Source organism: Dreissena polymorpha, chromosome 11, assembly GCF_020536995.1.
Source record: "Dreissena polymorpha isolate Duluth1 chromosome 11, UMN_Dpol_1.0, whole genome shotgun sequence".
Taxonomy (NCBI): Eukaryota; Metazoa; Mollusca; class Bivalvia; order Myida; family Dreissenidae; genus Dreissena; species Dreissena polymorpha.
In genome coordinates, this window is record NC_068365.1 from 75,645,212 (window position 1) to 75,662,376 (window position 17,165).

The window sequence follows — 17,165 nt, forward strand, 5'->3', positions numbered from 1 at the left end:
TTACTACACGAAAGAAGGACATCGTCACTGACGTGCAGCTACAGTTCAAGCACATCGAGAACGCAAAGAATATAAGTAACATAGTTACACAATGATGAAATGAATGCAAATAACCACAGTTGCGTCATGAACGTATGGGACGTAGTGGACTAAGTCAAGTCATGAACGCAAGTAACGTTATGAACAAAAGGGGCGTGAAAGACGCGATAAATGATTTCAATGTAGTTAAGCTAGCGTAAGAAACTTTTTAGCGTAAGTAACGTAAATGATGGTATACACCTAAGGGGCCAAAGTAACGTTATAGCCGTCATTTACGAAAGGGTAGTATTGAAACTGTGAAACGTAAGTTACTTAAGAAAAGTACGAAACGAAGAAAACTTAAATAACGTAGGGAACGTTACTAACGTTACACACGTTATCAAGGTAGTATTCAAGTGTGTACCGGTAAGTATTTAAAGGTAAGTGAGCGATAAAAGTAATGTTAGAGACTTAATAAACTTAATTAGGCATAATACGCTTAGAAATATTGACTTGATAATAATTTTAATAGTAATATTTTGCAAAAAACTATTTTAAAGTTTATTTGTCCAAGAACTTCAGAAAAGTAACAAACATAATTTGTATAAGAGAAACGTTAAATTAATGTATAAAGCTAAGGTATCAACTTATTCTGTGGCTGTTTATGATATCAGAATCTTTATAAAAACCAAATCGAGCGTGAGGTGTTGGGTGCTTTTCTCAAACGATGCGCTAGTTATAAAACAATATTCCGTCTATCCATTTCAGACCCCCGGGTCGTGCTTGCTGTTAGTGGACCGCCTGGCGTCACATCTTTGCTCGGTCGCCACCTCAGATCTAGAGAAGATTCGAGCCTTCTACTTCTGGGTCTGTAATAATATCAGGTACGTCCTGGCGCGGTTTTTGGTCTACCTCGAGTATTTTGGTGCACCTCTGAATTTTGGTTCACCCCCGACGCTTTGGTTAACCTCTGAATTGTTGTTCGAACATGGGGTTTTGACAGCACATCTGACGTTTGGTCTACTTCTGACTTTTTATTCCGTTTTGAAATTTTGGGTTCACCTCTATGCCAACTATTACTCTTTTGGTACATCTCTGTCTTTTTTGTTCGACGTTTAACTTTTGCATCACCTTGGACGTTTCGAGACCTAACCATGGCGTTTTGGTGGACTGTGTTTTCTTTTCCGCCTTTGCCTTTTTTGGTACACAGCGGATTTTCAAGTACATCTTTTGATCGATTTCGTTCGTTTTCTGCAACAGCATGCCTAAAATGACTATATTTCGAAATTTTGCTTTTTATGCCCCCGGATCGAATGATATTGTGGGAATATTGGGAATATTGTTTTTGGCCTGTCTTTTGAAATATTGAACATATCAACTTGATATTTGGCTTGCAAGTGTATCTCATGGAGCCGCACATTTTTAGTGGTGAAAGGTCAAGGTTATCCTTCAAGGTCAAAGGTAAAAAAAAAGCGGCGCATTAGGGAGCATTGTGTCTCTGACAAACATCTCTTATTTAATTAATGTCTGTAATGCTAAAATACTATGTTGGACTATATATGTCGGTAATAAAAAAGGGCCCCTCTAAACCAATGCTTTTGAACATAAAAAAACAGAAGAAAATATGGATATTGGTTCAATCTTTTATGATGTTATACATATGTTCAATCTGTTTATACACAAACGGAACTTTATTTCCAATATATGTCTTTGTCAATGCAAACTAGCATTTAATATTTAGTGTTCGTTCGCTCTTTTGGGTCTTCTGACACCAGCATGTTAGATGCGCTATAGCCTATAAGTTGCATGTGATAAATGCTATCAGAATTATTGTAGGACTGACTATTTACTATATTATAATTGTATGATTACTATTGACATCTTAAAAACTATATGTAACTATTTTCTGTAAAAGTTATGGAAATACCGTGTTCAGTTGTAAGGTTTTGAAATTATTTTGTGTGTTTGATTATAAGAAATTGATTTATGTCAAACAGTATTGCAAGCAAATGCATTTGCCTCAACGTCATATGTCAGCTTTAACGGTTAATATATTACATTAGTGCACGTATAAACGTGCCGACAGGTACAACTTATTTTAAGTTCTATTGTACATGACTTATAAATGTAAACATATAAAGGCAATGAATATACTAATTTAATTTAGGTATTTTATTTAAGGCACAGCGACAGGTATAACAGAGTTGCACCCTTAAATGACGTCACTTTGTCAATGTTTGTTTGTCCGTACAACGTCACCACTTTTTCCATGGTGTTGGCGTTTTTACTTACCCACACTCCCATACAGATATTGCATGTGAAAAAATGTTTAAGCTTTACTATTCTTTATATTTTTTTTAGGTAATACTACTCGCCCATTACGGGCGTCGGTGTTTTTAAATGGCTTAGTCCTGTGTGCAACAATACCACAGCACTGTTCCTACTTTGTCTAGTTTATTAAACATGGTCATATGGGTTCAAGATCACTGACAAAGTTCCTTAAGAATTATTTATATTACAGACAAGTATGCCCGTTCTTGTATTATACATGAAAGGTAAACGTTTGCGAACGTTAGTTATTGTAATAAAACTTTGCAAATGTGTTGAGTGTCTTGATTAACCCATTTATGCCTAGCGTCTAGAAAAAAGGCATTGGAAAACAGAGTAGACCCAGTTGAGACGCCGCATGATGCGGCCGCTCATCAGGGTCTGCGCTGTTTGCTTTAAGGAATTTCTGTAAGATATATTCTAAATATAGAAATTAATATACTAGACATCCCTAATTTTGGAAATAAATTGATCCAATTTAGAAGGATGGGAGAGTCCACTAGGCATAAATGGGTTAACAATCACTGACCAAGATCTATAACTGTTAACAGCCTTTAAGCGGAATTATATCCAGTTTTTTCAGGATACGATGTCAGTTTAAGGTTTGTTTGCAAGTACATATCTTTGTAAATAATAACAAAAGGTATTTAATTGAAAATGCTCTAATGTCTTCAGCGGCATCAGGAGAGGTCACTTACCAAAGCACAACTTTAATCTGCAATTAAGCTGAATTAGGCCCTTTCTGACACTAAGAAATTCAAACTTAAGATTGTGAGCAAGGTAAAAAATCTGTAACAACTGATGGTTACTTGAGACATTTTAATTTTCGGAGGTGACTGACCCATAACTCTGAATTGCAATTTAGCAGGAGTGTTTGTCCCCTTGCGTTTAATAACATATCAAGGTACCGTTTGTGGGCAACAGATATTTCTATTTGCCTGGACCAACCTTGACATCGTTTTGTATAGAGCAAGTTTGCCAGGGATATATCTTGTGTTGCATGTTCAGGCGGACCAGTAGGGTAAAAAAACTTAAAAAGTTATCATCAGCAATGATGAAGGCAATGAATTGTGCTAATTTTGTTGTTAGTTAAAGTTTACATTTATACTGTTAAACAACAACCGAAAGGAAAACAACGATGTCATCGCGTAGTGTTATCTGTTGACTGAAATAAAACGTACATTATTCTATCAAAGCAAGAGATGGTCGCGCATGTTTTATAGGGAAGCTCTTGCTAGTTTTGCTTTTAGAAAAGGAACAGTTTACTGTTTTTTTCGGTAACGATGCACGTTAACTCTTTCAGTGCTGGAACCGAATTTTGAAGGCCTTTGCAAACAGTTTGGATCCAGATGAAATGCCGCAAAACGTGGCGTCTCATCAGGATCCAAACTGTTTGGTATTCTTATAGTATTCTTTGAAAAAATCGAAGAAAATGCTAATTTTAGTAATTGAACAGACGACATTTTAGCAGACGACAAATTTCCCAGCATGCAAAGGGTTAATTTGTTTTACAATCATCTTCAAAACAAACGTGACGACTTCTCAATTCATCCCTGGAAAATTACTTGAACTATTTACTTGACCATTTGTATCACTTTTTTGCATGTTCACACCACGCTGTCAACATTCGCACCACTTTTGTATGCAAATTGTTTATTTATGTCGTTTTCATAACTACATGACCCGATGTTTCACTGAGCTCATTTTTTCTTTCAGCATTAGCTAACAGTACTAACTTGTCATGATTAACTCGCGTTTCCATGGAAATCAAACGGTCTATTGGTAGTGTTTTGTGTTTGCTGTGTTAATTCCAACATTGAAATATTTTGCATCAGGGTAAATTGTTGATTTATCTTTCTGTTTTATAATTAGTTCTGGTCAAGGTTAAACCAGTTGAAAAATCTTAATAATAACATGTAGATGATTCGTTTACAGCATTAAGTAGGATGTATTGTGTTTGTTTCCGTAACGGTAAGAAACTGATGTACTTTAAGAAAAAGCAATTGACGTCGGTGTGCGACTCGAGCAGTTCTCATGACCATCCAGAAGTGTTCATTTCGATCCAACCTCATACCGGGTCGCCGTTTGAACGCATGCAATAATAAATAACGCTTCCGTCCACCGAACATAGTTAATGAATGTTAAAATTTCATTAGTTCTCATAAAATAAAATTACGCTTATTTGCCTGATATTATTTTGTTGGTAAGGAATGCATGGAATTATACTTGGAAGTGCTTGATGCGAGTTAGGTACATATGAGCCGCGTTCTAATAAAACAGGGCTTATTTCATGTGCGTCCGCAAAGCTTATCCGTGACGTCTAAACTGAGTTTTCTATAAGAATGGACTTCATATAAAAGAAAACATACATGAAAGCGGAAATTGTTGTCACTAATCAGCATGAGCGGACTACACAGGCTAATATAGGACGGCACTTTACGCACATGTATTAAGCCCTGTTTTATCAGAGCGCGGCTCATGTATATATATATTATATATATTCTTGGTACGAATGTAGTGTACTTACTCGGTACATTCCGGTACTCATACTGATTAATATCATATAAAGTGAATATTTCGCTATGTTCCAGTTACATGTACGCTAAGGAAAAAACGTTGTCCGATAAGTTGCGTTATGATGCGACGTCGACGTTACGTCATTGGCAAGGAAGTTACGTCAACCTCATGGCAGCTCTCTGCAAGTAAGTACTACATCGCGCCTCTTGGGGTATTATAATACGCCATTTGTACGGAGCATTAGGCAGATGTTGCAAGCATGCTGAAAAAAGAAGTGTTTTTGAATGAGTCACTTTGGTTTGTTGCCCGTGATCAGTGGGGTTTTCCACAATCCAGCATTAGTCAATTTTTAATGAAACTTCTTTAACATACACCAGTACTCAAAACATACTTTACTAACGGGCGTATCTTTGTGACAATGACCATCTTGCTTTTAATCGGTGTTAAGTTCACTAACATAGAACATTTGAAACTTACAAATCTGGACGGTCAATTTGAATACTGAAATTTAAAATCGTTTTCCGATGATACATGTTCGTTTACGCAGGTCATGTACAAATAGCAGGTGAACATGTGTATCCGACAGCATTTTCGAAAATGAATTTAATATTTAGATATAACGAGTCATACAAGACACTTTTATTGCAAGTTATCGTTTTTTCTAGGGAGGTAAATATCTCTGTAGTTACGATGTAGTTACTATACCCGGATGTTCCAAAGGTCTCCGCCACCAACCGGACAAGGAATTCAAACTTGGCGAAACGGAACCACAGCTGGAACGCCGTTTACTTTAACGGGGAGTGGCGTTTTCTGGATTTCACTTGGGGTCTGGATACGTCGACGTCAGTGGTAAATTCCAACGTCAGTTCGACGAGTTCTGGTTCCTGATGGACCCCGAGGTTTTCTGTTATGACAATTTCCCCGCACACCCTGTTTGGCAGCTCCTCGAAGAGCCGATTGAAATCGAAGAGTTCAACCAGAAGCCGTGCTTAACCGAGAAATCAAGAGAGCTCGGTTTTAAGTTAATTCCAATCGCGAACTGATCGTGTACTTTAGCAACGAAGTAACTAGCTCGTTTGCAACCGAGAATTATCCGCTGTCGAATATTACCGCGGACCTGCGCGACGAGGGCGGAACAGAGATAAATTCGCGCAAATGTATGAGGCGTCTGGACAATATGACGTTTAAGGTGCGCGTTGTTCCGCCGGAAGTGGGCGAATATACGCTATCTCTTTTTGGAAAGGCTAGAGACTATCTTCATGCCAAGTTCCGGAAGCTAGTAGATTATACTTTACGGTGTAACGATGTGTATCCAACGCCAACAGAGTTTCCAGATCATAAAAAGGTCTGGGGTCCTGATAGGAACTATGCAGAGCTAGGATTTACAGACGCGATTCAGTCAATGTCAGTGTTCTCACGCGACTTCGCGGAAATGTCAATAGAGCTAGAGCAAACCAGGCTGATAACAATTCTAGCCGAACTTAAGGCCTCGAGTGACGACAAAAAAGAACTAGATGGTTACACGATGGTTACAGCTCGTGAAAATTCGCAAACTGTTCATATAAGGTTTCCAGCACTAGGATATTATCGTCTTGATTTATTTGAAGAGGGGAAAACGGATAAAATCGAATTTGCGGCCATGTTTCTTTTGGAATGCACAGCAAACGCAACAAATGTGAAGAAGTTGCCCAAATTTAACGTGGACTCTGTTGCGAAACACATTTGCAATATACTTGAGCCAAAGGAATACGAAATTTCCGCGAAGTCAACGATCAGTTTCAAAATTCGGTCTTTGAAATCGAAAAACGTTATGGTCGGTGTGCCAGGTGAGGAATAGTATGGGTCGCGCATGGACAAGTTGGGAAATCTAAAGGCAGACGGGGAGTGTGTGTTTTTCGGTACAATAAAAACGCCGGGTCCCGGAAAGACGGTGTATATATCGGGTTCCGCGGCGCCTCCCAATGTCTTCTGGAGTCGTCTGTATGAATATGTCACCAAGTGATATCGAAGTTCAGGAAATGTTACAGCAGAATACAATGGTGCTTCGACCTGTACCCTTTTGGTCCAACTCTTTGTGATAGTAAGAAATCGATTATTATTAAATCTTTGCTGTTGTATATTTTAAATTAAGAACAAAGATACGATTGAAAAGCACTATTTCTAAGTATTTTTTTTAATTTGCAAACTGTTATAACTTTTAATTTGTTCCCTAATTTAAGCATTTGTTCGGATGTGCAATGATATTTGATTGAAACATAGATCTAACAATATATTAAGAGATCTTTAAATAAAGAAAACAATTTTATCATATCTTTTACTCATATATACATGTAAATATAATAAAATGTTTATAAATGAAATGCGTTTCATGTTACATTCATAAATGCTATTATTGTTACTATAATTATTAAGTATCATTAATATTATTATCACAAAGGTACTGATTTATTGCTTTATTGCTTTGTTTGATGATAGTTATTTATTACCGTCGATGGTGTGGCATGTTGTTCTAACTAGTCGCCAGCGCAAGTGCGTCGCGCGCGAAACGTAAATCACACGAATTATTCCATGACAAAGAGCATAATCATGTTTTTCCAGGTTAACCCTTTTCAAGAAAATGTAACCGGTTAACTGGTCGTTCCGGTAGGATTACCAGTTAACCTCTTGTACACGGTAATACGGTTTATTTAAAAAACATTCATATATTTAAATTAATGTGTTTCGCATGTGCGTTGTTATGGATAGCTTTCCTTAGCATTAAGCATGTTTTATTGAATCATTGTATACATGTAATTGAAATATGTCATCAAAATATACTGGAGTATATATAAAATTATAATTAAAATCGCACGATGCATTGAATGTTTTGCTAAACACTCAGTCGCACTTGTGTCGCGACACGTTTGTAAGTTTAATTTACCATTCAGAAATGTACATTTATAATCAATTTAAATGTTTCCTGCTTGCAGCAACAAAGGGGGTATGGTAATTAACATGGCATATCCAAAAAAAACGAAACGGTAAAACCTGACATTTTGCGAATGAATATAAATTTGAATGCCATGCAAGAAAATATTATAATTTATTACGGAGTGTGATGGATTGAATACCTTAATTGAATTCTTTTAAGCTAAAGCGCGTTCTCTCTCGGTACCTGAAAATCGTGAAAACATAAAATATTACAAATTGCAACTTTTGGTTTATTTTAAAATAAAATAATAACAAAGCTAAGATTAAGAAAATAATATAGAATTAATTTGATATACATGTAATCGTTTTGATAATTTATTTGAAAACAAACAAAAGTAACTGAAATTAATGGCCTTATTAAGTATCCTCTACATTGGAACGATAAAAGGCATCTTTTACCCCCGTCACACCGGACTGGCGTCCTTACTGCGTCCTTACGGCGACCCAGGTCGCAGTGAGGATGTCATAGACACCGGAGGAACGCAGTAAGGAAGCAAGAGGACGAAGTGAGACTGGCGAAAATTGTACAGGACGCGAGCCCACGGCGACTACTTTGAACATGTTTAAAGTAGTCGCCGAAGTCCGGCGTTTTACGGCGTTCTGTAAAAGACGTCGTAGGGACGCCGTAGAGACGCAGTAGTCGAAGTAGGGACGTGGTAAGGTCGCTGTAAATTCGCCATGGACGTCGTGTGGTCGCCGCTAAAACCCACAGACAATGATCATTGACTGCAAGGCGACCGTACGGCGACTTTATTGCGTCATTAGTACGTCCTTTGTACGTCTATTGCGTCCTCAGAACGACTATGGTCGCAATAAGAACGCAGTAAGAATGCCAAGGACCCCGCTCAGACGCCGTATGGTCGCCGTGAAACGCAGTACGAACGCGGTAAGGTCGCCAGGGACGGATTAAGGACCCCATGAGGACGCGCAGAACGCCATAAACCAGGACGCTGGTGTGACGGGAAGGCGAAAAACAGCATTTATACCGAAAAAGTCATTGGCGTCCTTACTACGACAGTCAGAAATTTTCAGAAACACAGTCTTAGGTCGCCGAAAGGACGTCAGTTCGGTGTGACGGGGCTATTAGACTATTGACAGGCAGAGGTGACAGGCTGGGAATTCATGATCTAGTCGAATTTGTTGATAAACATAAATCGTGTTGCGTATGTAGGCTTAACAAAAACAAGCATTATTTTGAATGAATTGTTTATGGCATTAAGAAAACATATGCTTAGCAATATTGCTATAGTTATTATTTTCAAAAATTAACACATATTTACAAATCTTTAACGCGCCGAACTACTGTACACACCGGTTACGTTGCATGAAATGCGAATTTAAATAAAATTACATATACAATATATTTAAATGTCTTCAAATATACACTAAAATAGTTATTGAAGGTAGGTAGAAATACACATATTACATTATAATACATGCAAAATACATAGGTAGTTCGGAATCTTTTGAAATTCTTCAACGATAAAACCTTATTACAACACTATTTAATTTTAATTAATCGGAATAGTATTCCGAGTTGTTTAACACAAACAATACACGAAAGTCAATATTTAATAATTGTGTAGAAAGCCTGATCACATGGATAACATTTACATCTTACTAGTCAGCTAACTCATTGCCGGTGATATCTTATACAATTGAAGTTTCCTGACGCGTATAGGGCAGTTAGACACCACCAGCCTGGTGCCATCCTTAGACACACATATGCTTAACGGGTACCACATATCCACTGGGTATGTACCCAGTATTTTACCGTCAATGGTCAGATGCACGATGGAGTTCTTATTCTTACTGCACACCAGCACCGTGTCACCAGGTCCTACACAGGCACCACAAGGTTCCTGTATGTTCTCATTAGTGACTGTTCTAGATGTGCCATTCACGGTGTCGTTCATGTACACAGTGTGAGCGTACCTGTCAGTCAGTACTAACGTGTTCTTAGACTCTACATACGTGCACGCACTCTCACTTACTTTGTACTTCAGTATAGGAAACGTCAGGGAGTGATCAAAGTCTGACTCTACCCCGTCCACTGATATCATTCTAGCAGGACGGGGATCATTGTACGTACTCACGACCATGTGAGATGGAGACATGCAGCATATAGAGTCAAACTGTGATGATGTATTGATCTCCCTGGAAAGCCTGATGGTATTGTCTGTACTCACAGACAGGAGACATACTACTTTTCTACCACCACCACCCGTTACACACAGTGTATCATGAGACACACATACTACGCTTTGTGGGCTACTCTTGAACTTGTACGGTGTTCCTAGTCTCTGCAGTTGCTCATTCAGTATGATACATTTCATGTTGTTGTTATCCACGGCTACCAGTCTCCCGTCCGGCAGGAAGTCCAGTCCAGTGAGGAAAGGCTTCTCCTCATCATCTCCAGTCTTTGGTAGATCAACGGATACGAGCAGCTCCAGGGTTAATGGAATTGGTTGGGATATTCACACAATGGCTGCCACTACAACTGACAGCCCATATGGGGGCATGCATGTTTTACAAACAGCCCTTGTTTAATATGGTTTCATCAATTTGAATTGCATGTTATTCATTAAAGACAAATATTTACAAGACAAATATTTATTCAGACTTGCACAGTGTACATCGTCTAAACACTAGATATTTCACATACAATTATGTCACAGAGATAAACATAGTAATAATATAAACATAAGGAGCATCGTATACGTTTAAGAAAAGTTACAGAGATAAACATAGTAGTAACAATAACATAATCAGCATCGTATACGGTTACGAAAAGGCAAGGTAATATATGGAGGATTGCTATATAAATTAATTAACAACATTAGTAATATTATTTGTTAAAATCAGAGTTTCTTTTACAAATTTGGCTGACTTAATAAGTTCAAATTTATTCGTTGTATTCAGCAACTGGTGGAATTTGTAAACAGAAGGCCATTGTAATAACATTTCTTTAAATAGTTTTTTCTAATATCAACGTATAATGGACATTTACAGACAAAATGGTACTCATCTTCAATATCTAATTAAAAATGTATCATTGATTCAAGAAAATTATATAATTATATGACTTGTAAACACATTTTCTGATAATTGAATATGATGGGTTTACTACCTTACACTAATTCCCTGTTTTATCATTCTCCACACGTTGATATGGGGATGTCTGATCAGAGTGTTATGAATCATAAGGTTTTTAATTATAGCGTGTGTTTTCTCGGACCCAGAAATTCACGAATTCATTAAATTGTTACAAAGTGCAATTAAAAGTGTGTGTTTTTTTAATAAAATTATAGCAAATATGATAGAATTTATTTGTTATTATCGTTTTGCTAATTTATTTAACACAAACGACCACAACTACAACTAACGGCTTTATAAAGCATCCTTAACATTAGAACGATACATGGCTTATAAGCCTATTTACAGACAGAGGTGACACGCTCAGGGAATTCTAGTTCTAGTCGACCTTTGTTGATAATAATATAATTTGTAGATGATCTAGGCTAAGCAAAAACAAGCATTCTTTTGAATGAACGCAAAATTGCTTCCATGGCATTAACACACTTATGCATAGCAATGTAAATGAAGTTATAGTTATTATTTTCCAAAATTATCATACATTTAGAAATATTCAACGCGAATAACTAACGTACACACCAGTTATGTTGCATGAAATGCAAATTAAAATAGAATTACATAAACAATATATTTTAATATTTTCAAATTAACACTAAAAATTTCTTGAAGTTCAGTATAAAGACACATTTTACTTTATAGCAAATGCAAAATGAATAGGTAGTTCGAAATCGTTCGAAATTCTTCGACGATTAAACCTTATTACAGCACTATTCAATTTTCTTTAAACATGATAGCATTCCGAGTTGATTTAACAACACCAATACACGTAAGTTATACTTAATAATCGTGTAGAATGCCTGATCACATGGATAATATTTACATCTTACTAGTCATCTAACTCATCGCCGTTGAGATCTTATACAACTGAATTTTCCCGGCGCCTTTAGCGCTGTTGGACACCACCAGTCTGGTGCCATCCTTAGACATACATATGCTGTACGGGAACTTCACAGAGCCAAACGTTGATGATGTATTGATCTTCCTGGTCAGTGTGATGGTATTGTCTGTACTCACAGACAGGAGACATACTACTTTATCACCACCACCCGTTACACACAGTGTATCATGAGACACACATAATACTTTATAACCATCACCCGTTACACACAGTGTATCATGAGACACACATAATACTTTATAACCATCACCTGTTACACACAGTGTATCATGAGACACACATACTACTTTATCACCACCACCCGTTACACACAGTGTATCATGAGACACACATAATACTTTATCACCACCACCCGTTACACACAGTGTATCATGAGACACACATACTACTTTATCACCACCACCCGTTACACACAGTGTATCATGAGACACACATACTACTGTATAACGCGTTACACACAGTGTATCATGAGACACACATAATACTTTATCACCACCACCCGTTACACACAGTGTATCATGAGACACACATAATACTCTATAACCACCACCCGTTACACACAGTGTATCATGAGACACACATACTACTTTATCACCACCACCCGTTACACACAGTGTATCATGAGACACACATAATACTTTATAACCACCACCCGTTACACACAGTGTATCATGAGACACACATACTACTGTATAACGCGTTACACACAGTGTATCATGAGACACACATACTACTTTATCACCACCACCCGTTACACACAGTGTATCATGAGACACACATACTACTTTATCACCACCACCCGTTACACACAGTGTATCATGAGACACACATACTACTTTATCACCACCACCCGTTACAGACAGTGTATCATGAGACACACATACTACTTTATCACCACCACCCGTTACAGACAGTGTATTATGAGACACATACTATGCTACATGAGTTATTGTTAATAATAAATATGTGTGTAAAATGATCGCACGGTCAACATCTCATTAGTCATCTAACTCATGGCCGGTGATATCTTATACAAGTGAAGTTTCTTGACGCCTTCAGCGCTGTTGGACACTACCAGCCTGGTGCCATCCTTAGACACACATATGCTGAGCGGAAAATATATATCCAATGGGTATGTACCGAGTATTGTACCGTGGATGGTCAGGTGCACGATGGAGTGCTTATCCTTACTGCACACCAGCACTGTGTCACCTGGCCCTGGACAGGCACCACGAGGCTCCTGTATGTTCTCATTAGTGACTGCTCTAGATGTGCCATTCACGGTGTCGTACATGAACACAGTGTGAGCGTACCTGTCAGTCAGTACTAACGTGTTCTTAGACTGGACATACGTGCACGCACTCTCATTTAATTTGTAAGTCTTCTTTGGAAACGTCAGGATGTGATCAAAGTCTGTCTCAACCCCGTCCACTGATATCATTCTAAGTGGACGGGGATCATCGTACGTACTCACGACCATGTTAGATGGAGACATGCAGCATATATAGAAGAACTTGGATGTTGTATTGATCTCCCTGGTCAGTGTGATGGTATTGTCTGTACTCACAGACAAGAGCCATACTTCTTTATAACCACCCGTTACACACAGTGTATCATGAGACACACATAATACGCTGTGTGGGTAATCCTTGAACTTGTACGGTGTTCCTAGTCTCTGCAGTCGCTCATTCAGTATGATACATTTCATGTTCATGTTATCCACGGCTACCAGTCTCCCGTCCGGCAGGAAGTCCAGTCCACTGAGGAGAGGCTTCTCCTTATCATCTCCAGTCTTTGGTAGATCCACGGATACGAGCAGCTCAAGGGTGACTGGCCTTGGTTGGGATGATAAGCTCATGGGACTGTTGGCCTCTGAAATAATAGTAACAAACAATAATAATAATAATTATTATTATTATTATTAGTAGTAGTAGTAGGAGTAGTAGAAGTAGTAGAAGTAGTATTATTACTTTAATTATTATTTCGTATTATTGCTATATAACTATATATTATTTTATGAAAATGAATCCATTTGACGGAAACTTGTTCACATATCTTTGTTATTGTTATTATAATTAGTATTATTACTTTTATTATTAATACTATTATTAATTTATTATTATTATTATAAATAATAAGAACCATAAAACTTATTTACTTATAAAACTTTAATATTTAAATGACATTTAATACTTTTAAATGCAAAAAAAACACATTTTTTCGGGATTCGAACAAGTGATATTTGGGAGGAAAATCATGCTGGGAAATGCTGGAATTCGTTGATATTGTGAACGCTCTGTTACTAATACACCAAATTACAAACAGCGTTACAAACGCATGATGCATTTCCCTATTATCAATAATCCAAATGACACTTTTCGTCCTCGAATATAATGAATTATTTATTTCTAGATCGTTTGAAAAGCGTTTACATGCAATCCGTACCCCTGGTCGCTAAGACGCTTTACATCCGGCTTTTTAAAGAGCCTACAAGATTTAAGGTGTGCCAGATACATCTGCGTTTAGATTAGATCTACCACGCTTTGTTTTACAGTAACGATTTATGTACGCTTAGGATCCACATCAACATGCACGTTTGATTTAAAGTGGTACAATGTTATCTATTTAAGGAGTAATTTTTAATACATGGACTTTTCAAGAACCGTATACAGTAACTGCATGTGTAAGTTAAACGGTTTAACTTCCTGTGTTAATGTCTATGAATTAAACAGTAACAGGAGATCGCGTTATTGTTAATACATTATTGGCACGATCGTGACCCTAACGTTTATATCTGGTTCCTCATATCGTACGATCACGAACATCACGATAGTTCACTCGTAGCTGATCGTGTTCCGTCTCTCAAATTCGAAGCTGGATTTGACAATTTGCTGCGAGTTAATACGTCGTGATGCGATGTTTTTGTGCCCGGATGCAAAGCGGTAACAATTTGTCGTATTGCAGATACACACCAATGCGTTATTCACTTACTAACTTTTGAACGAGTTGGCAAAAAAGCCTGGTAAATTATTGATGTCTTTTTATCGAATATTTGGATATCACGATTTACAGTTCTGACGAGAATAAAAGCATATAGTCTCAAACAATTTACGTAAGTGAAAGTGTAATTGAGAGTGCGTTTCACTAAGCTGCGTACGCAAATAATTTTCGTAAATATTTGCGTACGCAAATCTTGTTCTCAAAAACGCGTTTCACTAAACAGCGTAAATTAACGTAGTGCGTAAATTATGTCGTTAGTTTACGCCAGATATGTACTTCGCGTAAATCAGAAAAATTGGCGTAACGCCGATCTGTCTTGGATGACAGTTTGTTTTACCCGACATCGGGCCCGGGAAGGAATCGAGTTGAGATCGAAAAAAATATCGGACGAGCAACGAACGGTTATCGCCCGGCACAAAACAAAACTATAAATACCCGACATCGGATTCATTGTACGTGTATCATAACGAGCATCTTCCGGCGTGCGTCGGGCATCGTGTGGAGGCCCTCCGGCGATCAGACGGTCGCCGGCCGATGTATATGCCTCTGGAAAATACCTTTACTTTGCCGATACACGTTCAATGAATCCGATGTCGGGCGATCGCCGGGCAATACCCGTGCGTTGATCGCCCCATCTTGTTTCGATTTCGATTCCTTCCCGGGCCCGACGTCGGGTAAACTTTTTAGTGAGACTTAATCGGTGTCTATTAGTGACTGAGGTATAAGCGAAAAGGAAATCGGTGAAAGGTATGGTCGTGTGTGTGTTGTTGTAGTTTATTTACAGGTCGTTCCCGCGTCTTCACGACTACATTTGGTATCGACCTGAGAAAGGTATCGTCGTTTGTTTTGTTTTTGTTTTTTTATCGAGTGCACCGGGATTGTCTCCCATATGGCCATCGCCCCCAGAAAGACGTGTTAGTTGGTTACGGGGGATAGTGCAAGATACAGGAGACACCCCGTTCCAGGGGTGACCCTGGGTCTTTTAGTGCCCGGTGTATAGCACCTAGTACACTGCACCTCGGTTTAACGTCTCATGCGAAAGACGAGTTAGTAGGTTAGGTGTAGCGGGGGATCGAACCAACGATCTCTGGATTGTGAAGCCAGTGTGTTACCACTAGACCACGGATCCGCTACAAGGTATCGTCTGTCGCCGGAGGGTATTATATAGGAGGTTTTTGGAGTGACGTCACACGAGGGGTTTTCCGTTACTAAAATAGATTGGCCGTCACACCTCTCGATTGCGGCCATTTATATATTATCAGAGTAAAGGTCGTCGGTAGACTAAAAACTGACAATTTCACAAAACAAGACTATAAATACCCGTTTTCTTTCTTAAAGTAAGACTTTAATTAATGATATTTCAAAAATTATAAAACATATAACAATTTGATTATAATTATAAGTGGTGTGGATGCGATAGTGTTATTTTTTTATCAGCGATCGAAATTTAGTGTAAAAGGTGCATTAAATTACCGGTAGTTATAAACAAAGCCCTCAAAGCGCAATACATTACAATCTTAAAATATAGTTTTTATTGTATTTTACATTGAATCAATTTTCGCTTCGTTTACACTGAATGAAAATATTAATAAATTTGAACATTCAAATAAAAAAACGTGCATCCGGGACATGAATATTTAACAAATTGAACTGTCTTTGCATGTACATGAATATTGAAAACTCTTGAATAGTGATAATGATCGTTACAAATCTAGCATTTTATGATACCATAAATCTATACATTTAATTTATTTGTCGCAAGTATTTTATATCCCTATTATGATCAAACGTGATTACTTGTTTTCATGATGATGTTTCAAAACTGCCGTATACATAATTGTATTAATACGCAGATTTTTGAGTTGCAATTATATGTTCACTAAAAATGATATATCAGTCTAACAAAAATTCATCACATGTTATACTTTTACCACCAGCACCAGTTATAAGCTCCAAAAAGGAAAAAAATACAAACGATAAAGAATAAATACATGTTTTCAGATTTAACACTGTAACTTAAATTTAGCAATGACACTACATGCTTAAATTGTATCAGTTTAATTTCAAAAAGAGGGCTTCACTAAAAAATGCAATTTCAGTCTAGCAAAAATTCATCACATGTTTAAAATGATCGATCATCAGTTACTAAAAAGTTTATGTCTAAATTATTGTCTGATTTTTCTTTTGTTTCTTGAATGTTTGTGTTGATATGATTAATCTGAGGCTTTGCATGTTCAACCACTTACGCGTCCATTCCATAACGCTTTACCAGGCTTTT

General features: G+C 37.6%; 2 protein-coding genes across 3 annotated transcripts in view; both read right to left on the bottom strand.

The window, feature by feature from the left end:
- LOC127850135 (uncharacterized) overlaps positions 1–17,165 on the bottom strand; it is a 238,930-nt gene that overhangs the window by 138,869 nt on the left and 82,896 nt on the right.
- LOC127850149 (uncharacterized) lies at positions 8,043–13,756 on the bottom strand. Of its 2 annotated transcripts, none has more exons than XM_052382977.1 (2): positions 13,201–13,756; positions 8,043–9,768 (listed from the first exon to the last, which is right to left on the bottom strand). In XM_052382977.1, the coding sequence occupies exons 1-2, from the start codon at positions 13,743–13,745 to the stop codon at positions 9,462–9,464; spliced, it is 852 nt and encodes a 283-aa protein (XP_052238937.1). In that variant the 5' UTR covers positions 13,746–13,756; the 3' UTR covers positions 8,043–9,461. The 2 variants fall into 2 exon arrangements, with proteins under 2 accessions (XP_052238937.1, XP_052238936.1); XM_052382976.1 differs by having other exon boundaries at positions 8,043–9,691; positions 13,124–13,756.

Bases quoted from the DNA above. Each gene is read 5' to 3' on its own strand.
- LOC127850149 (XM_052382977.1), bottom strand. From the start codon at position 13,745: ATGAGCTTATCATCCCAACCAAGGCCAGTCACCCTTGAGCTGCTCGTA. The intron at 9,769-13,200 runs GTACGCTCACAC...ACTGACTGACAG, and splicing joins ACGTTAGTACTGACTGACAG to GTACGCTCACACTGTGTACA.